The 24,129-nt window shown below is 41.1% G+C and overlaps 3 protein-coding genes across 3 annotated transcripts; 2 read left to right on the forward strand and 1 right to left on the reverse strand.

Moving 5' to 3' along the window:
• Positions 1 to 2,254: 2,254 nt before the first annotated feature.
• On the forward strand, positions 2,255 to 6,967 carry eci1 (enoyl-CoA delta isomerase 1). Its single transcript, XM_035616008.2, has 7 exons — positions 2,255 to 2,411; positions 3,120 to 3,245; positions 4,897 to 5,024; positions 5,141 to 5,287; positions 5,388 to 5,509; positions 5,647 to 5,825; positions 6,189 to 6,967. The coding sequence occupies exons 1-7, from the start codon at positions 2,369 to 2,371 to the stop codon at positions 6,353 to 6,355; spliced, it is 912 nt and encodes a 303-aa protein (XP_035471901.2). The 5' UTR covers positions 2,255 to 2,368; the 3' UTR covers positions 6,356 to 6,967.
• A 304-nt stretch (positions 6,968 to 7,271) lies between these two features.
• Positions 7,272 to 12,674, reverse strand: dnase1 (deoxyribonuclease I). The gene is made up of 9 exons (XM_035616009.2): positions 12,539 to 12,674; positions 10,832 to 10,970; positions 10,331 to 10,419; positions 10,030 to 10,119; positions 9,508 to 9,623; positions 8,968 to 9,080; positions 8,610 to 8,764; positions 8,444 to 8,537; positions 7,272 to 7,454 (listed from the first exon to the last, which is right to left on the reverse strand). The coding sequence occupies exons 2-9, from the start codon at positions 10,967 to 10,969 to the stop codon at positions 7,398 to 7,400; spliced, it is 852 nt and encodes a 283-aa protein (XP_035471902.2). The 5' UTR covers position 10,970; positions 12,539 to 12,674; the 3' UTR covers positions 7,272 to 7,397.
• Positions 12,675 to 16,120: 3,446 nt separating this feature from the next.
• nat15 (N-acetyltransferase 15 (GCN5-related, putative)) lies at positions 16,121 to 23,286 on the forward strand. Its single transcript, XM_035615729.2, has 7 exons — positions 16,121 to 16,365; positions 17,829 to 17,944; positions 18,326 to 18,455; positions 18,991 to 19,087; positions 20,322 to 20,556; positions 21,169 to 21,334; positions 21,445 to 23,286. Exons 2-6 carry the CDS (start codon positions 17,835 to 17,837, stop codon positions 21,323 to 21,325), a joined length of 729 nt encoding a protein of 242 aa, XP_035471622.1. The 5' UTR covers positions 16,121 to 16,365; positions 17,829 to 17,834; the 3' UTR covers positions 21,326 to 21,334; positions 21,445 to 23,286.
• Positions 23,287 to 24,129: the final 843 nt, after the last annotated feature.

Here is a 24,129-nt window from a genome sequence, read left to right on the forward strand (position 1 = left end):
TCTTTGAGACGGATAAACGCAGAATTAAATTCAACACTATGTCTTGCTACACTGCTGTGCACATATGCACATATAATGGTTCACCTTTCAAACAACCTTCCAAACTATTTAAATCTTTATACAACTGACAACATCAATACCGTTTAAAATGAACCATTTTTAAAGTAAACTCATCATTTCTGCACCCCCCCAAACATCTAGATCAATCTAAAATATTAGGCTAGCGGAGACATAGAGTTACACACACACAAACACACACACACACGTTTGCTTAAACTCAAGGTATTATATACTCACGGATTCAGCAGAGCTGCGGTACCTGGTGTATTTATCTGTTGCAGACACGCTTTTGCTTTGACTTACGCCCCTATAGTATGGCTTCTCTCCCTCCCTCCCTCTCTCTATTTCCCCTATCTCTCTTTATCTCTCTCTCCATCCCTCCAATGGTTCCCAACCTGTAGGTCGCTCCCTTGAAGGGTCATATGATAGATCTGAGGGATCGTGAGATGATTAAAGCAGCAGTCACAACACAGAGTTGCATTAGTTTGTAGTATTTGGAGCAGGTCAAAGGATTGGATTACCTTAGCATCTTCCATTTATGCACTTGCAAACGTCAGCACTGTCAAGCTGGCTTGACAAATTTAAAGTCAAAGGAAGCTGACCTCGTGTTCCTTTCATCGTGGCAATTCTATTGGAATGGACTGATTTTGCTGTGAAATTAAATCCCAATGTGTTGCCTCTTGAACCGTTATTTGAACAAAACCTTCTGAGAAGTTTAAATGGAAAACATCTCATTGGTGGAACCGCTAGTAACTGTAATCTGAAATGTGGCGAGAGGCCCCAAAGAAACAAAAAGATGGGGAACCACTGGTTTAATCTTCTTCAGTGTCACAAAAGATCTTGAGGAACCAACAAGATCCAAATTAGAGGTCATCATTTGGGGCAATTCAATAGGAAGGTGGTTAGAGTCGAGCACTGAGACAAACAAGGCCAAATAAACATCTAGACGGACACAGCACACAAGTGATTACTGGTAGGAATCAGACTGGTCTATGCGATCAGTAGAAGGTAGAGAAGCCAATAGAGCATGAAATTATTGATTATAAGCATAGACTGTGTGTAAAAATGGACATAGTCATCGAGTACAGAAAGTGAAGCCAACCTGTATTCTCTCGAATGACCAGCAGAGGGCGACTCCACATGGTCTCAATCGCTAGTTTCAAGTCTTTGTCAATACAGCATGATGTTAATTTTGTAAGCGAGTCAAACAGACAATAAATGACAGTATACTTTGGGGCATGGACACTGCATGATTGACAGCTAGTACCATCCAATGGGTGCAGGTAACAGGTGTAGGTGGGCATGCAGTGGATGAGCTCTCCCCCTGCTCCTCCAAATATGGTTACTTCTGGTAAAAAAACAAAAAGGTAAAAAATGCTGTGCTCGAGGCTTCAAAATGTCAGTTCTCAAACCAATGGGTGACGTCGCGGTCAGTGGGGTTGCCATTTGATTGTAACAAATATGAACTCGCAAGAAGACAAATGAAGAAAGACACCATCGTTATATGAAAACTTAATGGTACATGCAGTCAAATGTTACTCAAGTTTTTTCGGCAAACAGTATTTTACAGTTGATGAGCAACTCTGATGCACATTTTGGGGCACAAAGTGGCAGTAATGCTCAGGTGTCTAGGCAGATGGGTGACTTTGGAGTAGGGTGCTGGTTGTAGCGTCGATGGGAGACTTACATTATTCCACAATCCACATTCACAAGCAGAGACGGGCGGACTCAAAACCAAATTTTGGACTTTGGAATCCTTTGGAAGCCACTTAAACCCAATTTTGTCTTTGACATTTCTTATGTAGAGATAACTACATTATTAAATTTTTTTAATAATTTTAATAAAGTTCATTTGAATTTGTATTTCTTCTTTCTTTCTTTTCTCTTCTTTTTTCTTTTCTTTATCTCTTCAATAATTAGTATGTGTACTACTGGCATTGGCAGTTTTTTTGACACTATAATTGTACATGTTTTGTGCATGTGTGTGTGTGTGGGGGGGGGGGGGGGGTTAAAGTAGCAGACACAAACCTCATAAGTATCTGTGGGCCACTTTTTTTAAATTGCGGAAGTGCGTTATTTCTTTTCACACCAGTGAGACAGAGGACCAGCCCCTACATTGACTATGATTGGCTTGCCATCATGCTATCGCCCTAATCCCAACAAATCATCGCGCTCCATTCCTACAAATCGCCAATCACAGGCAGGAAAGGGGCGGCTCTTCACTCACCTCGGGTGGGTCGGAGGAAAATACAGTTAGCCCTCTCTCGCTCTCTTATCTAAACTTCACTCGTTGTGTGCGGAAAACAAAATGGCATTGAGAGCTGCGTTCAGAAACCGGCGCGGCGTGTCAGGTACGTGTGTACGCCGGCGCATCTGTGGGAATGGCAAATCTCACTTTATGCATTGTTTCCTGAAAGTCGCAGTCACTGAATATCGAAATGTGGCTGCGGGTGTTAGCAGCGTTAGCTGTGCTAGCAACGGTAGCGGTGCTTTAGCTCAGGAGAAACTGGACCAAAGGTCGCGTCCAGGACCCTGACAAGGGGGTTACACCGAAACCTGTCAGCTTGCGCTCAGCTATTATTCGCAATTTGTATGATACGTATTCACATTATATTAATTTGACTTCTTAGTTGTTACTGGAGATGTTTAATCTAAAAGCATTAGAAACACTGATAATCAAACGCAGGTGTGTGTGATAGGTGTCATTTTCACATCCGCCTTAGGCTGCTGAGGGATACACTGTCACAGGAAAAACTTTGTTTTGTAGCAGACTTCTTCACTGTGTGTGTGTGTGTGTGTGTGTGTGTGTGTGTGTATGTATGTATGTATGTGTGTTGTGTGTGTGTGTGTTGTGTATGTATATGTGTGTGTGTTGTGTTATGTATGTATATGTGTGTGTGTGTGTGTGTGTGTATGTATGTATGTATGTATGTGTGTTGTGTGTGTGTGTGTGTATTGTGTATTTGTGTGTGTGTGTGTTGTGTATGTATGTATATGTGTGTGTGTGTGTGTGTGTGTGTTTTGTGTGCGTGCGTGCGTGCGTGTGTGTGCCCTTGCAGGCCTTCTCTCCCAGCTGTCCTCTTGCAGCAGTCATGTCCGAGTGTGTGTGTCTCCCGTCCTCGTCGCTCAGCAGAGGAGCAACTCCACGTCGCCCAAGCTCAAAGTGGATTTCGACCAAAGCTCGGGTAAAGATTCCGCCATCACCTGCATCGTTTACCCTTTGCCACGCACGTTTGCCAGAGTTACTAGATTATTAGGTTGGATCATCGGCTAACACAAACACAAATTAATGGTATTTGTTTGCGGCAGACCATTATGGATTTTTTTGGAGGGGAGGGCGATGCCGATATCAATATTAGGGAGTACAAGATTTCCGATACGATACATCAATAATATATATTTATTTATATGTATATATATCTGTCATTGATTCCTAAGATTTCGTTAACAAACCTTCATAACAAAAAATGTAATTTGAGTATTGATATTTTTGTTTAAAGATAAACTTTATCAGAAATAATAAGAACTTTAATTAAGAAAATAAACATTTATAAATGCACCTTTTTTTTCCTGCATTGTTTATTCTGTCCAATCAAATATTTCATATCGGTAAACGTAAGCGCTGATATGATGCGTCTGTGAGAGGTTGTATCGGTTGGCCAATGATATCGGTGTGGCTCTAAACATATCGGCCGATACCCATATGTCTGTGAAAGGCTAGCATAGGCCAATCGATATATCGGTGTGGCTCTACTATTTATGGACTAAAAGTTTAATATAAAAAAGATAATTAGGACAGAACTGTCAAAAGATCAGATTAACAATCCAATCATATTGGTGAAGCTTGATCATATATGTGAGAGAACAGCTTGAGACACTTTTTTTTCCCCAACAACAGCTCATCTGAGTGGAGTTCAGTGTAACGTCAGCTGTCATTATCACCGGAGACTTTCCACAGAACCGTTCCCTTAGTAGTGTTGTGTATTCATCTTAGATGGACGGATGAATTCATACATTTTTAACATCTGGCTAATATGTTTCTGGGCAATATTGGCCAAAATGACTGGATCGGATATTGGAAGAAATAAGAAGTAAAATCAGATCGGATACATCACAATAAACATACCAAATAAATGCCTATTTACATATCTACTAAGCCTTGAACGACATTCCGGCATTATATTTTTATGTTAGTTTATTATAATTTAATTAACAGTTAACAGTTCAATTTTTTTTTTGCTTGTTTGAATGGTGCAGACCATAAAAAAACATTCTGCCAAAAGTTCTGTGAGAAATAAAAAAGCAGTATTCCATAACTCAGTCATGTTGCTGGCTAAGTATGTCTTCCTTAAGGTGAGTTGATTATTTGTTTCACAGTTGAGCAAGAGGATTGAGATGGGTAGGTTAAGCAAAGTGCATCCAGAACAATGCATTATTAATATTTCATCTTACGAGTGGGGGAAAAATTGTACCAAATCGTATCGCCAAATACTCAAGGTTGCAGGATCGGTATGGGATCGGACACGATAAAGTGGTATCATCCCATCCCTAGTCTCAGGAAGTGGTCTGGGCAATGACATTTCAGTCTGTCTTTAATCCTTTTTAGATGAATTACTATGAAATGAATATCTGAAAATCTGCCCCATCCGCCCAAGAAGCATTAAGTAACTGTTGGATTCAGAGCAGCTCAGGTGTGCTGCCTGCGTTGTGAGGTTTAAAGTTCCATGTTTTCTTTACCTACTAATTTTAACCCTTTTACATAATTTCTTTTCATTCGATAAAGAATTTATGTTAACATAATTCAGATGACAGATAAGCTTGTGTGTCTCTCTGTAGGTGTGGCGGTGATGCACATGCAGAGTCCTCCTGTCAACAGCCTGAGTTTAGATTTCCTCACGGAGTTCTGCATCGGTGTGGAGAAGCTGGAGATGGATAAGAGCTGCCGAGGCCTCATCATCACCTCGGTACGGTACAACCTTGTCGTGTGCGGCAGCAGAGGCTGCGGTGCATATGGCGGGACAAACGGACAGCTTACCCTTGTTTGTGTTTGTGCGTGAGCGTGCGTGTTGCTTAATTTCAGAGCCAGCCCAAGGTTTTCTCAGCCGGGTTGGACATCATGGAGATGTACGGGAAGAGTCCCGAGCGCTGTGGAGAGTTCTGGAAAGGTGTCCAGGAGATGTGGCTGAAACTCTACAACTCCAACATGGTCATCATCGCTGCGATCAATGTACGTGTGCAACACAAGCCCCGACCGCCACAGCTCAAAATAAGAAACTGAAGCATCTTGCAGTTGACCTCTGACCTTCCTCATCCCCCTCCCTCCACAGGGCTCCAGTCCTGCAGGTGGCTGTCTGATGTCTTTGACATGTGACTACAGGATAATGGCAGACAACCCCCGTTACAGCATCGGCCTTAATGAGACGCAGCTCGGCATCGTAGCGCCTTTTTGGTAAGGAATCACATGACGACTCCCTGTGGCAGTAGTTGTGGTTATGTCAGTCATCATGATCATGCAATCAGCAGGTGTTCTCTGCTCATGCCTTTCACTGTTGTTTAACTGGAGTTAAAACTTGCTGCTGTGTGCAGGTTTAAGGACACAATGGTAAACACGGTGGGACACCGAGCCACAGAGATCGCTCTGGAGCTGGGGTTGCTCTACAGCCCGTCGGAGGCCCTCAAGGTCGGGCTGGTGGACCTGCTGGTTCCTGAAGACCAGGTTCTCACCACAGCCACACAGACCATGACCAAGTGGTTGGCTATTCCAGGTAAACTACACATACATACATTGCCACAAAAAAACTGAGGTTTTATGTCATAACATGCTACAGCTAATCACATAAGGAAACATCCTTTATTAAAATTATTCTAATCATCTCACTGCCAAACGGGCAAGTTCAGCTGTAGCCCAGCGGCTATATAGAACTGAGCTGCAAAACATGGGTGGTTGAAAGTTAACAGACTGTTAGTGTACATGTAGGTTAAGGGTGTTCAAATATGATAGTAGACATAACTTATTCTAGTGAGTCATGCGAGTGACAACCATCTAGAATGCATATAAAAGGCTGGTGGAACCTTTACGCCACTGTTTGGAGTCAGCAAGCTAACTGTCGGGTCTGTTCACTCTGCAGACCACGCCAGACAGATCACCAAGTCCATGATGAGGAAGCCGACCATCGACAGGCTGACATCCAACCGGGAGGCCGACGTTCAGAACTTTGTCAGCTTCATCACCAAAGACTCCATTCAGAAGTCGCTGCGCATGTATCTAGAGATGCTTAAAAAGAGGAGAGGCTAGAGGAGAATGTCACACATATGCTGCACATGTTTGAACCAGACCGATATGGATACGATACAGATATTGGGGAGTTACATTCCCATGCTGATATATTGGCCGATAGCAGCCTTATGCTCTGTCTGACGTTGTCATGTTCTCACTCTCTGTAAAAAAAAAAAAGATTTTAAATACTGTATGCAGATGATACAGTGCTAAAATACAGAGGCTCCAGCTGCAAGTCTCACCTGCTCCTCATCCAGAGCAGCAGTGGCCATGATGATCATTTGAGTGTAGAAGTACATTATTCTGCTGTTATGGTACAGTATTATAGTTAGACATGAGCGACCCTCTGAGGTATCAGGTACCTCAATACAGCCCCGTGAGCTCTTGGATAGTCAGTGTTTGGAGGAGGGGTTTTAGTAGATGGTTGATTATTGTCACAGACAGGTCTTCACTATTTAAGGTGCCTAACCTTAGTTCTTTCGAGCGCCATGACAACTGATGATGAACCTTTGAATAGCCCACAGTGGGCGGAGCCTCTGTCATCTCTTCACAGATTTTTCTTCACTCAAGTTTTCCTTATGCTATTTGTGAATAAATTCATTCGGTCAATGATTGAATGATCTGATTAAATGTCCTGTTGTCACACTTTCTCACTCACATAGCTCCAGTTTTATGTTCCAAGGTTTTTGATTTTCCATCACTGTAATATTTGCCACTGCCTGATATGAAACAGCTAAACGGACTTCAGTTTGCCCTTCATGAAACAATGACAAATGAAAACATCGGTGTTTCCTTTCATTGGCCCAGGTACTCAGGAGAAACATGGGGCATTTCGTCAGCAGAAAGTGATTTTTCCAAGATAAATATGAATCCAGCAAATGCTCAAAAAAAGGCTTTCTTCATGCCTGTTCCAAGAAGCAAGCTTGCAATGACATAATTGAGCAGATTTGTTTATTTTGGTCTTGTCATTCATGACTGTGCTTGTTGAGTGAATAGGCCCAGTGTGGATTGAGCCCGGAGACATCATGAGGAGGTTTGTTGCTGTTGTTGTCACAGTGATTCAAGTAGCTGGAGTCAGCGTCACCTCCACAGGGAAATGGTCACTGACAGCCAATGCCTGAGTGAGACAGTGAAAACATTTGTTTCCTTGTACCACTCATTGGTACACATAGTTCACACAGTTAAACAGTAAGCATGTTGTCTTCCTTGTACAATATGCTTTATCTCCAGCATGTACTGTAAAACTCCAACTTTTTTATTGTTTTAACCTATCGGCTACAAATCTTTTACTTTTAACTTTTTTCCAAGTTGTAGTCGTAAGTCAGAATGTGTTGTATTAATTTTTTTGTGTTTAGAACATTTAATCAACATATAGGCATATAGATAATAAAAACAATGAATCTAGATCAATCTGCATGGACAGCAACAAACCATTACAAATTATGTTTGCAAAAAATGTGATTTGAAATATGTAAATGTGTACCATTAATCAGCTAATTGAGCTTAATTAGCATTATCCACTATTCGTATCATCGTAACCATTTTTCGGAGCGCACATTATAATTTTGCCTTCTTGCTAAGGTATGTTTAATAACAATTATTAACATATTTAATTATGTGTGTTTAATGGCTCAGTATGGCTTTCTTATGGCTGTTTTATGTGGGATCAGTAACTTTCTTAAGTCTTTGTTGGTTGCCTGGCAACTATTTCAGAGAGAAGACATAGTCCTGCACATTATCCCAGATTAATGACTGATTGTTATTTCATACTTCAGTATTTCTATGGGTTTAATTTATGAATTAATGAGAGATAAGGTTAATGCTAAGCTAACAGCTTCTCATAATTACAGTCCAGTACAGTATTTGTATCTTCTCATCTGTTTGCCAGAAAGACATTCGGTTTTTTTTCCAAAATGTTGAACTATTCCTTTAAACAGTAACTCAGCATCAATATGTGTTTCACTGACGCTGAACCTCTGACCATGCCCAACAGTGATGTCACCATGCACTGACCCTGAGTGCACCGTGTTGAAGTTATAGACTGAGCATCTTTGCAATAGAAGTGAATTCTACTGTGAAGGAGAATTAAGCCAGAGATGTATTTACCAGATCGTGTTTGAGATTCATGTCCATCATGTAGTCGTAGACCTCAGCAGTGCTGGGCACTACTCCCTTCATCATGTCAGTAGTGACCACAATCCTGCAAATGCACAATAGGAGGTGTATTCAAGAGTAGATATCACTGTGTGTGTGTGTGTGTGTGTGTGTGTACCTGTCGTAAGGGCAGTTAGTGTGTGACACTGTGGTGTCGGCCTTGTCGCTGATCAGCCAGTAGAAACTCTTATCGGTGAAGAGACGGATCTGCTGCCAATCGGAGCCTGAGACATAATTGCAGCCTGTGTTGAAGTCACCGAGCAGAGCTATGTCCTGAGGGGAGGAGAGTTGGATTGACCCTTGGTCAAATAGCTGACCAGATGTCCTTTAAATAATTGATTCTCTGAGTGAGTGAGTGTGTGTGTGTGTGTGTGTGTTAGATAGATAGATAGATAGATCAATACTTTATTCATTTATCTATCTATCTATCTAACACACACAGTAGACTTGTTGTAGACTTGGGAGAGAGTATGCACATTGGTGTTCCAGCGAGAGCGGACGTCAGCCACCACATCGTAGAGAGCGTTCACTTCCTTCACTGCACTGTCGGGAGAGGTGTGCTGAGGGATCAGAACAAAGTTCTTCACAGCTAAAAAAAACAGGAGGGAGGGAGGGAGGAGTGAATGGAGAGAGGGAGCAACACAGGAAGGAGTATCGGGATTGGCACGCAGCACTGAGATCACAATGAGTTTCCTGGCTTTTGTGCCTGACAACTTCCTGAAGCCACTGTGGATCAGTCACCTGGGGCATTTTTTTGTTTAAATCACTTTGCCTTTGATACTTAAAAGTATATTTTTTTGTGATAGTGGAACTTTCACTGATGTAAAGGATGTGAGTATAGAACTAAACTGGAGCTTAAGTCTGTAGAGGTTCACTGGTGAACAACAGACTGTCCGGCCTCTGAATCTCATCTTACACAAGTCTGATGCTTTTGTCTCTGTTATTTTACGTAATAAAAGAGAAACTCGCCATGAAAAAGCAGAATTTTGTGTTTGCCTCGCTCTTCCAGAGCCTACCGGTATGATCGGAGGAGAACATGACGACAAAAGGCTCCCTGCTGAAGGCGTCCGTCCCACAGGGCTCGCAGCCGTCGTCATAGGTGTAGTTTTTAGCCACGGACACCGTGTGCTCTCTGGGAAATGGAGACACCTTTTAGTCACATCGCGTTTTTCTGTTTGTAAAGAACAAATTAATATTTGTTTAAAAAGTGTGCTTCACCTGAACCACGTCGAGATGTGTAGACATTAATAATCTTACAATGTCATATTACTCTGACTGTGGCCATTCTGCAGTATGTACTGCATCATATTGATACTTGATGTATATTTTATTACCTGGAATTATTATAAATATTCTATTTATGTAAAGGATCATCTAGTTTTCTGCCAATGCTCACATTAAGAGCAGAGATAAAGGCACTGCAGAGCAGAATTAAATTAAACTTAGAAGGATTAATCCAAAATAAAAATGTAAAATTAAATATATGTTTATGTTAGTTGTAATCGCTTAGTTGTAATGGCTTTGCTGTCTTTGTGTACCTGTAGAGGAAGAGATATCTCTCCTTATAGGAGCTGCGCCCCAGAGGCTCACTCACGATGTGGCTGTACCTGAACTGAGGAGGAGATCCTCTGGGGAAAACACACACACACACACACACACACACACACACAAATACACAGATCTAGATGAAGATATAGATGTTCTGTTTATCGTATTTCATGATGTGAGTTTGTGAGCTTTCACACATTTCTACTAAAGGTCGTCATATTTTAGTCCTGACACAATGAAATAATTTTATAATTTCACGTATACGAATGATTTTGATAAGATTTATCTAACTTGTTGACATGCTCCATGAGTTTTTTGGTGGCGGACAGATCACTGTCTCTGACCTCCTGGATCAGAAGGATGTCATAGCGGTGGACAATCTGTAACACAAAGAGCAAAACACATCACATCGATCTGATACATGTTCTATAAATCATTATATTATGAATGCACATGGCTACCGTTTTTCCACTGTAGTTATCCTTTTTTTTAAGCTCAGTAAACGTGCTAGGTAGAAAAAGGGGCCCTCCATCAAGGAGGTCAAGGAGGGTTACAAAGAAAACACTGTTGCTTTCATCTAGAGGAAATGTAGGATCCAGAGTTTGAAGCTTGACCCATACTAGGCACTGAAATGATGTCTAAATAAAAGAAATAATAATTTACAGTGGAAGGGAGCTCAAGTGTAGGCTGAACCCCGGTATTTTAGTTTCTCAGCACTCCTCAAAATATAGTGTCTTTACAGTCCAGACGTGGGTATTAATTGTAAGATGAGATACCGTCGGCGTTTCAGACCTTGCTGATGATGTTCATGAGCGTGGCGTTGGAGGATTTCTTGTCTCCGAACGACTTGATGTTGAAGGCTCCCAGCAGCAGGGGGGTCGACAGATGGAGCAGGGTCAAAAAGAGACCCAGGGCACACAGCAAGCGCATCCTTGGCCACAGAGGTCAGGCGTGTACATTAACACACACAGTACATTAAGAACATTTACCCCCTCGTTTCAAAAACATTTTCTATTCATATCTCAACCGACGGCCCAGCAGTTTATTATTGTCACGGTAGCCAGTGTATTAGGAGTTAAATTGCAAGTTGAGCATGACTATAATATTGTATAATTTTTTTTTCCTCTATATATAATTGGAAGCAGAAACATCCCCCGCTGTGTCTCTGTGCAAAGCTCCGAGCTGGATCACGTTGATCAGATTCAGGAGATTCAACACAGGTGTTGTGGTCACAAGAGGTTAACCTCATATTCACTTTAGGGCTCAACCCATTATCGGCTTGGCCGACTATCAGCGCCATTTTTATGATTATCGGCATCGACCTTTTTTTTAATTCCGATTTGCCGATACGATAATTTCATTATAAAATGTGCTTCTTTGGCTCTGATGCAGCCTGGACTTTAAAAATGTCCCGTCCATGTTTGTTTGCTCAACTTCAATAATACCGCTGCCGACAGCTCCCTGCACTTTGTGTGTTACGGTCACGTTGAAAGGTTCTGTGAACTAAACATACGCTTTTAGGCATTTCAACAAAGTTTTGTGTTGAGAGTTAAGACCTTTGACACTTTTACTGCAGACAAACACCGGTTTCAAATATCGATTATCGGTATTGGTCGACCCCTAATTCACGTCTTCCATCTTCACCTGATCATGAATTTTTTTGATTATCTGATTAAATGCTGTCTGACAGTGCTGTTGTTGGCTAATGTGGATCCAGGAAAATGGACAATAGACATCTGTGAGTAAAACAGTTAAATGTGCCGTTGTACGATCGGTCGCATGACCATGAGAGCCTCTCTTTACCTTTGCTGTATTGTGGGAGTGAGAGATCAACGTAACACCTGCAGCAATAACATGGGCTCTATTGCTGTCAGTTCATCAAACTGCAAGCTGTAACTTCCATGTTTGACATGATGCTTTTCGCAGAGACATGATCCATGTTGGACAATCTGGGTAAAGTATTACTCAGCTGAAGAATATTATCCTGTTGCTCTGACTGCCCAGTGATTCTTGGGCAAAGGTTGTAAACTACTGTGTGTGTGTGTGTGTGTGTGTGTGTGTGTGTGTGTGTGTGTGTGTGTGTGTGTGTGTGTGTGTGTGTGTGTGTGTGTGTGTGTGTGTGTGTGTGTGTGTGTGTGTGTGTGTGTGTGTGTGTGTGTGTGTGTGTGTGTGTGTGTGTGTGTGTGTGTGTGTGTTCCCCAGTGTGTAACATTTTAACCCTAAACTCAATTTGAAAATAAACTTATGTTAAAGTTTTTTTTAAAAGAAGTTATTTAGCTAATGGTCCTTTGGTTTCCTTTGGTCTACACTTGATGCTGTGTTAAAACAACTACGTTACATTTTCCGTTACATTACTTCTTTTTTTTTTTACAATAAGTCAGCCAGAAAAGATTATTTGATTCCATAAAATTGTTCTATGATTGTTTTTTTTTATTTTTATGAAGCTTTAATCTGCTGTTTCTGCATTAAATGAGAGACAGAGGTGTATAGCTACTGTACCTGCGTCTGTGTGGGAGAGGAGCAGGTCTGCTGAAGTAGCACACAGGCTTATTTGTGTGAGTCCCTGGAGGCTCCACTGCAATTTGAGCTGGACCCCTGGTAGCTCCTGGTGAGGTTTTTATTTACCTGCGAGTGCATGTGACTGGGGAGGAGTGAAGGGAGGAGGTGTGATGTGGAGGGAACACAAGGTTTTCAGGTTTTTAGGTAAAGTGGCGACCATGTCGGCTTTAAGTTGACTTTGCAGGAAGTAGGCCAACAACGTGCCTGTCTCAGTATTCTCCTCTGCTTTTGAGTTTGGCTGAATCATGTAAACGCTGATTTTATATTTGATTGCTAGAATCATTTACTTTTTTGCGTTAAGTTTGATTGTAAATTATTTTTTGCCGCCAGAAAACCCTGCAGAGCAAATGCATGTCCAGTTTTGGCTCAGCTGGAGTTGGTCCACCTCTAGACTGAAATGACAACTATTGGATGGATTGACTTGACAGTTTTCACAGACATTCAAAATTCAGACAACTTAGCAAACGTGAGCATGTGAACACACTTCATTATGGTGAACATGGTAAATATTTGTAACTGTGTGTGTGTGTGTGTGTGTGTGTGTGTGTGTGTGTGTGTGTGTGTGTGTGTGTTGTACTATAATTTTAGCGACACGCTGAAATGCGGTCAGACCGGCTGGAGGAGTTACAGAGGTGCTGTCGATGCTCATTTTGAGCAGCAGCAGGGGGTCGACAGCATCGGCTACTGTGGAGACGAGCGAGCACCTGTGCTAACAGGTCGTGTTGTTTCTGTGGATACTGTGTCATGCAGTCAGCAGAAATCATGAACTAACCACTGTACAAAAAAATTGTCTAACCTATAGTCTTAGCAGAGTGACGGACTACACGTTGACCATAACGTATCTTTATGTAAATCTGCCGAAGCTGTAGAAAGAAGTGGGATTGATGCATTAACTTTGTTAATATGGTGAGGATATTCTATCACAGAGATGAAAACTACCGCTGAGGACTGGAAATGTTCCAAATCTGAAGATATAGCATTGGCTCGCGGGCAACGGTGGATTCATCCAATGCCAAGAGCCACAAACAGCTGCAGGTGCAACTTTCAAATCTGTCCCATACGGAGGTGTTTTGATAAGTGTAAGGCAGGATAATGATTATTATAGTAACTCTAACACTGCGGTGGTGTTCACATTATATACTAATGACACTATGTGTAGTCTTCCAAATAAATATATATCTATCTCTATATATAGATAGATATATATAGATATATATTCTTGAAACATATTCCACTTTAATGTCAAGTTAAATCTATAGATTACATATAAAACATTTAACCCGACATTAATTTCAGGGTATGTATTTGAAATATATCTATCTAAATGTATATGTAAATGAGAATGCAATGCAAAAGGCCAATACTTACAGTGAACTTTTGGAAAGGAATTTAAAAATGGATCTTTGTGCTATCCCATACGTTAAAATGTATTTGTAATCCATTGTGAAATATGAAATCCATCACATTTCTGAAAGCATAATGGAAATGCACCTGAAACATTTTAGTTGTTTCGTTGTTACAAATAAAGGACACTGGCCTGGATTAAATCCTCAAAGGTCGTGCTTAATTCATATCACAACATTTCAGAACAAATATTGACACATTTGAGGTTGAATATATATATAATATAACACAATATTAACTCATTTGACTAATTAGAGAGGACAAACCTCGTGAACTTGAGTGTGTAAATGATCATTAGAGGCTATTTTTAACCGACGGGTTCACAGCAGCAGTGAGAAGGCAACAGGTGGCATAAAGGCCTGATAAAGAGAGTTGATTTAAAATCATGTGTGATGGAACATTTCTGCCTTTGAACCACGTTCCACGCATCGTCTTCATACCAGAATGAAATACCTTTCATGGAAGAAGAAAACATTAAAACATTTGCCATGAAGTCTTGAGACTTTTATTTGTATTTTTCTGTGTGATTGAAGGCGCTAAAGTCCAAAGTAAAAGGTGTTTCCCATTAATTGAAATCTATAGTTGTATATACTCATACTTTTTCTCTGTCTTAACAGGGGTAGTTTCATTTTAGCTGTAATATTCATGCAACAATGTGGAGATAATCAATGTAGATTTTTTTTAAATAGTACATTAACTGTAATTGATTCATTGTCAATCAAAGGGATAAAGTAAACTGGATGTTTTCACATGTTGATTTGATGTTAATAATTTGTATGTAGTAGTCATTGTTTTATGATATAATTTAACACTGTTTTGATTAAAATGTGTATATTGTTTGTTGAAACAATATTTTGATTGGTATGTGCCAAATGCCTCTGGTGGTATTTACCTGGATTAGACTGTTGAGAAAAATTAAATTCAGCTCCATGTGCGCCATCAGGTGGGGAGAGTGACATGGACTATTGATAATACATATAATCAGTTATACATCAGTGAACTTCAAATACCAGTGAATTTTTGGTCTTAATCATCTCAATGATTATAAAAACTGAAATGTGTCTTATGGTGTCATGTCTGTTTAATTTCACGGTTTGTTTAAACTCTTTTAATGGTTAAAAAAAAAACACACACTACAATCCAGTCCACTTTTATTTCCACAGTTTACAGACACAAACACTTTACAACTACACTCTTTGATTTAACTAGTAGGATATAAAACAGACCTTTGGACAAACATGGATTGTTTTAATGACAAATAAAATAAAATATCTTAATCTACTTTTAAAGAATTTGTTGACATGGCTCCACTACTTGGGACGGGCTTAAACTTTGTTTTTTTAGTGAGGGGACCAGGGTCAAGGGGCGCACTCGGTTGTTGAGAGGAGCAGAAGTGGGTGGTGAATAAGGTGAGGTGAGGAATAAGTCGTGCTCTTCCTTGGTGGGTGGGGGCGACAACTCGGAAAGCTTCATCTGCCTTTTTTTTTTTTTTACTGTGGATATTTGAGCTTCACCCTTTGGCACAGTCAAGATTGATAATAGCGCTGTTTTCACATTCATCTGCTGAAGAACGGTAAAAGTCTATCGGTGCTTCCCTCACATTGAAGATGTGTACTCATAAACAACTTTAGTGTCCGAGTGTGATGTGGAAATAGTGTGAATCCTCCGGTGTACATAGCTGAGAGAGGACTTTTCAGTGGTGCAGGAGACGACATGTGTGCAGTTAATGTTTATCCTTAGGTTACATTATTATAATGATGGAGAAGGAATATGGGGGGGGGGGGCACTCCATGTCCTTTATATTGCACATTTTCAATTTATTATATTTATTTAGTTTCCTGTATATTTCACATACTGTACAGTTTTTCCTTACTATAGCACATTTTCAATTTCTTTAGCTTTTCTATGCCGTGTGGTTTTGCCTTACTCTTACTTTTGCTCTATTTATTATATATATTACTTTTCAATTCCTCTGTATGTCTGAAATAATATTGCAGGAATTGACAATAAAGTTGACTTGGAAAAAAAAATAAAATTCCTACTCCACTTCAGCCCACTAGGTGGCGGTAACGTAAAGTACGTTTGACACCAAGCGACTGACGGAGCAGAAGAAGTGACGCTGCTCTTAGTGGCGGCCACAAACAGGAAGAAAACATCCAGCGGTTATCGTAGCGGAGGGAGCCTCGACTAGCTCGGCGGTCTGTGTGGCACTGGCACAGTAATGAAACGGCCCTGAGAGTCGAGGATAAACGGGACTTTTTGGAATCATGCTGTGTCCGGAGGAGTGACTGCATCCGCTGACACCCAGGGAGGAATCACACAACTCTCCTCGTCTTTCCTTCGGGTCCGGGTGTTGAAACAAGGTGCGTTAGCTTAGCAAACGGACCGTTAGCTAGCGCTAGCGAATGCTAGCTTGTAGCTAATTACCGGGCAGCTGTCACACCAGTCAGGGCTGCTGCACCAGGCTCACTGCGTGGTGTGTGTGTGTGTGTGTGTGTGTGTGTGTGTGTGTGTGTGTGTGTGTGTGTGTGTGTGTGTGTGTGTGTGTGTGTGTGTGTGTGTGTGTGTGTGTGTGTGTGTGTGCGTGCGCGCGCGTGTGTGCGCGTGTGTGTGTGTGTGTGTTGTACTATCATTTTAGCGACACGCTGAAATGCGGTCAGACCGGCTGGAGGAGCAACAGAGGTGCTGTCGATGCTCATTTTGAGCAGCAGCAGGGGGTCGACAGCATCGGCTTCCTGTACTAACGGGTCGTGTTGTTTCTGTGGATACTGTGTCGTGCAGCCAGCAGAAGTCATGAACTGAGTGTTGCTCACACAGTGACACACACAGCTCAGAGTCGACGTGTTCAGGGTGATCTGTGTTTTAGGTAGTGCTGTTCACTGTGGTGTAGAGCTGCAATGACCATCGAGAAAAAAACTCTATTGGATGACTGATTGAACTGTCTATCTATCTCAAGAAGAAGAAAAAAAAAGGTATAAACTTTGTTGGTTCCGGGATCTGAAATGTGCTGCTTGTACCTTGTCCTGTATGTGTTGTAGAATTAATAATGAATTGCTTAATTCAAATAGGTGACAGATTGATAGATGATACATAAATCATCTATCACATCCCTACTACTTGACAATAGTCTCATCAGCACAGATTAAGACCGCAACTAATGAATATTTAATAAGACACAGTACAGTTTTCCACCATCTAATTGTTCTTTCCTTCTGTCCATCAGTCCAAACCTCTTATGATGTTCAGTTTATTTCCACAGAAGATCAAGAAAAACAATCAATATTAATATCTGAGAGACTAGAACCAGAAGTAAGGCTGAAATGATTAAGATCGTTTGATCTACAGAAAACCAAGTTGCTGATTTGATAATTGAGTAATCCTTTGTTATTTTTAGGATCCAAACAAATAGTTGATGAAGATACTTATACAATCATATTAATTTAAATTGACATAGTCATTAGATGCACTCTTTAAAAAGATTGATTGATTGTTAAAATGGTTGTAGATTAATCATATCTCAACTTATCATTTTAGCATTAAAGTTTCAGTGTTTTTTAATATTTATTTATTATTCTATCTTTCAATGATGCACAAACTTTATTACATACTGTATATTAAATCTAACTGGTTAACCATACTGATTTTAAAATGGGGTTGAAGTCGTATTCAAATTCATGTTTTAACACAATGCCCTTTAAAAACTTTAATGTCCTAAAAATGCATATAGGAAAAACAAGCAGTCTCGTCGTCGTTTTGCCATTGTTGGGGGCTACTGACACTGTCGACTCACCGAAACCTTTTCTGTTTTTCATGTCGGGGCGCGCAGGTGTGAATGAGTGACGTGGTGCCTCCCACAGCTCTCAGTGAAGTCCAGCTCCGCTTCCTCTGCCACGATGACATAGAGAACGTCAAGCTGCTATGTGGCGATTGGTTCCCAATCGAGTAAGGATTCATGTTCCGTATGCCTGTGATTGCGCTTGCATTGGATCGTATCTGAATACAGTATTTTTGAATTTGATTTGTGACCTGTCAAATCCGTTGTTGAACATTTTATAAAAATTTGAAGGGCTAACTAGATAAAGGAACTCTGATAAATACGTGTACATTTTCTTGTTTATAATCACTAACATATTCTAAAGAGACTAAACCATCACTAATATCACGAGTACTTCATACCTTACCATTTTTTTTAAAGTACATTATTTGCCATCTCCACTTTTGTCTGACTGTTATGGTTAAGAATCCCATACTTTGCCAACATGTTTTTAAGATCCCTTCGCCCGCCCATGCACGAATGCTAATCTGTCTGACCTCTGACCCTAGGTACCCAGACTCATGGTATCAGGACATCACCTCCAACAAGAAGTTCTTCTCCCTCGCTGCCACCTTCGGAGGAGGCATCGTGGGAATGATTGTGGCTGAGATCAAAGGTCGAACCAAAGTGCACAAAGAGGTGTGTGACTTACAGTACCGTCGCTCACGCGAAACACGCGGCGGTTTTGAACTCTGTCCCGTCGAGAACGTGTCACCCAGCGTGTTGTCAGTACAGTTTATCCAATGTCACTCACCGACGTAGCAGAGTCTGTTATAAGTCTTCTAACTAGTCAAACCACACCCTCGAGTGAGTGTGCTGTTATCAAACACTGGAACAGAATGTATTCCACTGTACTGGTGTCAGAAATCTACTCCTTTCACTTCAGGCTCTTGTTTTTATAAGCTCTTGACTTAGTAGATGGAGCGGCTTGTGTCAAAATCTGATTTCCCCTTGGAATATTTGCATTTTGGAATCTAACTCCCCAGTGGGTAATTTGCCTAGGCCGGTCCCAGAGGGAATGTGCAAAGCATGTTCCCCAAACTGCCGAACTGAAATCTTCCAGTGATGTATTCAATAATCCCCTGTGGCTGGCAAAAGAGTCTATCGTATGTTCAGAATGTTGGGTCTCGATTGCATCTTTTTCTCTGACTTTTGTCTGTTGTGTATCTGTTAGGATGGAGACATCCTGGCCTCCAGTTTCCCTGTGGACACACAGGTAGCCTACATCCTCAGCCTGGGAGTGGTCAAAGAGTTCAGGAAACATGGCATAGGTACATAGCCCCTGTGTCCCGACTCGCTCTAACACATACACCCAGACACGCTAAAGACTTACATAGATCCCCTTGATTGTGACCACTACATGCAGAGCTCCACAGTCGCTTCAGGGACTTTTGCTGCAATTTGGGTTAAAAACACTCCCCGCTATTGGTGTCAAATCTGAACAAGTTCTATAGATATTTTTTACATTTCTGTATGACTTACACTGCTAGAGAATATTAATCATCATTATTTTATTATTACGCTAACCTATAAACAAATCTTTATTTTGGTGGTTATCCTCGTGGAGCCTTTTTTTATAAAAATACATTTTTGTCTCCAAAAAACTAAACAAGGTTACAATACCGTTACTTTGTGAACAGATTTTTATCCTCACATTTACAGCGCCATTTCATTGTGTTATTTGTCTCAATAATAATTAATGATAAGTAATTAATAGAATGGAATATGTTCACGGTTCAAGGTTTTTTTAAAATTTATTTGCCATGCAGACAGGGCACAGCAATCCAAGGAAACAAGGCCCCCCCAAAAATGTGTATATTTATATTACAAGTTGATTTTACATTCAAACTTTTACAAAGCACTGGTTCAACTCCAGCAATGGTTGTTAGGTCTTAACTCTGAATTCAAATGAGGGAGCAGGCGTCAGTTAAAAATGATCAAAGTGAACAAACAGCAGTGGACCAGAGTTTGGAAATGGGAAACGTCTCATTCACTTGAATAACACCTGCCTATGGCACTTTTTTGTATAGCATACATTTAGATAATTTAAGTAAAAATACTACCAGGATATTTGTGTGGAAAAAGTCAAACAACACTGTCATTTTATGTATAAGGTCAATAGATGGATATGTTATTAATTTCATTCCTGTCAAAGGAGGAGCTGGGTGTTTGAATCATTCATTGATCAAACTGTCAGTGGTTTTGTCATTTAGAACTCTGCCAACCTCTCATGAATAATTAATAACATAAAGGGAATGTGTGCTCTACCTCTCCGTGACCTTAGCCACACTTTCCTTTGTTGAGAGAACTCGTCTCCTCTGTCTTTGCATAACCCTGTTTGTTTCCCTCTCCCTCGTCTTTCCCCCTTTGCTCTATATTGATGCGAAGAGACGCGGAAACATTTCACCCTGTGACCCAGCACCCTGGGGACCTGTCCTGTGTTTCTCTCTCTCTCTCCCTCTCACTCATTAAACTCTCTCTCTCTCTCTCTCTCTTTCTGTTTAGGCTCCCTACTGCTGGACAGTTTGAAGGAGCACATCTCAACGACGGCGCAGGACCACTGCAAAGCAATCTACCTGCATGTCCTCACCACCAACAACACTGCCATCAAATTTTACGAAAACAGGGACTTCAGGCAGCACCACTACCTGCCCTACTACTACTCCATACGAGGAGTCCTGAAAGACGGCTTCACGTATGTGCTCTACATCAATGGGGGTCACCCGCCCTGGACAATATTATATCCTTTTGTGGCAGCAAAGTCACTCACTCACAGTTGTTTAGCGGCCAGTTCGATTATTTTAGTATTCAAGCCTAGATGGTAAGAAAATCATGATTCAGATCTGCGATTGTGATTCTATCCCAAAAGATCGTGATATGATCTTTTGGCCAGTTCGCCCACCCCTACACTGTACCGGGTTATGTTTCTTATCAGCTTAAAATTATATCAAACTTTGGACACTTTGTCGTTTTTCTTCCGCCTGTTTCACTGTTTTTGCTCTGTTCATCCATTTTTTCATCTGCGCCGGTCTCGTAATTCTTGACTGAATGTTCACAACAGAAGCCGGTTGTGCGACAGTAACAATCATCCTTGCGGAAACACAGTGAGTGGTGCAACGTTAGTTACATTGATTACATGAAGCTTCCATGCAAATATGGATGATTTTTAGTGATCAAATTATTCTAAATTACTCTAGGAATCGTTTCAGCCCTAGTTTGTATTTACCATTTCACATAACTGGCTCCAATGAGTAGAATCTGTAAAACCTTCAGGCAGTAACATGGACAAGTCGGAGAGATAAACCAAATATAAATGTGTTTTTTGCATTTTTCCTTGACTATTTCGTCCCACTGACTATATCCAGCACATTGGCTCCACCCTGGCCAGCCTGAGCCCCTGCTCCATCCCGCAGAGGTTGTACCGACAGGCCCAGTCCCTGCTCCGCTCTCTATTGCCCTGGTCCAACATCGCCTCCAAGACTGGTATCCAGTACAGCAGAACAATGTGACACAGCATGGTGGGTGGGAGTCGTGGCAACAGGGGCCACACCTTTTTCTTTTTAGCCCTTGTCTTTTAAGAGGTGTCTGATTCCTTTTTTTTTTTCTTTTCTTTCTCCTTCTCTTTCAGGGGCGCAAAAGTGTTCCATTTTCCATCAGTCTTCCCCTGTACACACCAGGATGTGCAAGCACTCGCTCACATTCTCGATCACGTATGGCTTTCCACCCCCCACCCCCCATCCGTGGGACTCAGGTTCAACCTGTGCTTGACCGTTCACGCACCAGAATATCAACTCCAGATTCAGTACACGCGTGGCACCGTTCTCTCAAGGTTCCGGGTTTGCAGCTGCAGCCGCGCGCCCACTTACTAAACAGGGTCGTTGCATTGCAACATTATTTTTTAATTGAAATGTTGTGTTTCCACTGATGGACAGTGTTCTCTGGTTAAAAAAAACAAACCCCACAGGATTTCTTCTAGTTGTTCAGTCACAATACCATCCCATATATAGTCATCTATCCCATAGTTGCTATAGTGACCTGTGTTTGACCAGTCACACCAAAGCTGAGCAGTGTCAGACCGGCATTCTTTTATGTTGGCCTACACACACAGACGACAACCACGGGTCATTGTTCTGATGTGAGAGGGGTGTAACACGCACGCACGCACGCACACACACACGCACACACGCACGCACACACGCACACACTGGGAGAGCGGTACAGAGACTAAAGGTTCAAAGCTTGTCTACCTTTCTGTCTCCCTTCAACCTGATTCACCACTGTCACAGAGACTATGTATACTGTTTGTATATTATATATACTGAGCTAATATATGAATTTCTCTTGATATGTATGTATGTTCTATACTGTCCGTTGGGCCTAGTTGGAGGAGAACCCATCCATTTTTCCTTTTTTCGACTATAGACTGAATCCAGTCAATTCCAGTTTGTAATCTAGATGCTAAACTAAATTGGGACTGTGAATCTAGCGATGTGAACAGGCTCGCGGGGTAGAAATAAAAACGAATTATGCACAGGAAACTTTGCGACACAATGTAGGAAGTAATTCAATATACTGAGTCGCAACTGGAGATTTTTTCTTCTCTTTAAGGATTCTTTGCCTTTGCAAATACGTGAAATGAGTCTGACATTCTGTGCAATAATTGTCCCTGTGGCATCAATGTAGAAATTATGTTGTTGTGTACAACTCAGTCAGTACTTCCTGCAACACAAGAATTTTACAGACGCCACCAATTATGCAGTACTGTCTGAAAGTGTTATATAAAAAAATAATATAGTTATAATTATGAGCAAAATGGCCTTTCTGCATTGTTTCAAAAATGTTGCCTATGTATAATTCCGACATGAGTAAGGGAGAGCTCCTTGAGTCCTTGTTTTAGATTGTTCTGTGAGCGGCTGTAGCCCCGTCCTCCTCTTTGGCTGTAAAATTGCTGCTAGTGTAGAGCAATGTCCATTTTGTTTGTTCGGGTTTTAAGAAAAAAATGGCCCAGATTAGAGGGTTATTTTATGTTGGCTTGTAGAAGCGATAAGATGAAAAGCTATGTGATGTTCCCAAACACAAACATCATACACACTTTGTGTGCCCAGGTGCACTAAGGTGTGCATGTCTGGGTCTGAAATTGTTGCTCAGATCCAAAGAAAAGCATGGTAAGCTCACCCGACACGTCGACTTGTATGTCCAAAGTGAGTGAAGTCTTACTTTTATTGCTTTTTAGTTGCTCCGCACTTGAACGACTTTCAAACCTGATCCAAGGTTTCAGTCAGGGAGGAAATGTAAGATTTTTATACATGACACTGCACTGAAGAAAAAAATGTGGGGGGGGGGGGGTAACTGTGATAAATGTGCATTCATTTTTAAAAAGGCAAAAGTTCCTCTTGTTCTCTAGTACTGCACGGGTGACTCCACAGAAAGTTTCAGACATTTGTGTATGCAATAAATCTGTTTCATTTGATTGAGTGTAAAGACTGCGTTAGTCCGACTGCCCTCTTCTGTATGACTACTACTTCACGTTGTTCTAATATTTTATTGTGAATATCATATTACATTGTTCGAAACCTGAGCCTTGATTTCATTCATGGTGTCACTTGAGTGATTCAGGATTGTAAGATAGATTTTTTCTACAAATGGTCAAAACCCAGTCGGATATATCCTGACTTATTACTTGGTATAGATCCTACACTTCCCATAATGCATCTTCATAGGATTTTAGATCCTCCCTGACTAGTAACTAGTGTTTTCCAACCTCCCAAGAGATGAACCTCATCATTAGGGTTGTTTTCTCAACCCTTTAAAGGCTCCTATACAGACCCACAGAAGAAGTTATACGACTGTCGTCATAGTCGTGCTCATCGTGACGAGGTACATTTTAAAAGTCTTCCATTGTGTCTTATCACTCAAAACCTCCGGTTTCCGCATGTGGCACAATCAAGGAATTCGCATCGTACCAAAACAATACATCCCGGGAACCTACGCCCTTGTAAGGAAAGGAAGGAAATTGGTTGATTCCCCCCATCAATCCTCATTCATTTTTAATGTTGAGTGCGTAGAAAATGCTTGCTGTGCTTGGCCCGAGGACTGTGGAGGGTTTTTCCTGCACATGATGAGGTTTCCGTAATGGCGATATAGTTTATCAGTGGCTTCCTATGCCATGATGTTGTAATGCTTTGTTGTTATTAATTGATTCTCTTATCGTGGACAAATAGAGGAGTCTCCTTGTGGCCGGAGGTTATTTCAGAAAGACACGTCTCTCCGACCTTTGACCGTCTTGTATTGGAAGGTCACTGCTGCTATATAG

The sequence above is a fragment of the Scophthalmus maximus genome, chromosome 17, assembly GCF_022379125.1.
Source record: "Scophthalmus maximus strain ysfricsl-2021 chromosome 17, ASM2237912v1, whole genome shotgun sequence".
Classification (NCBI taxonomy): Eukaryota; Metazoa; Chordata; class Actinopteri; order Pleuronectiformes; family Scophthalmidae; genus Scophthalmus; species Scophthalmus maximus.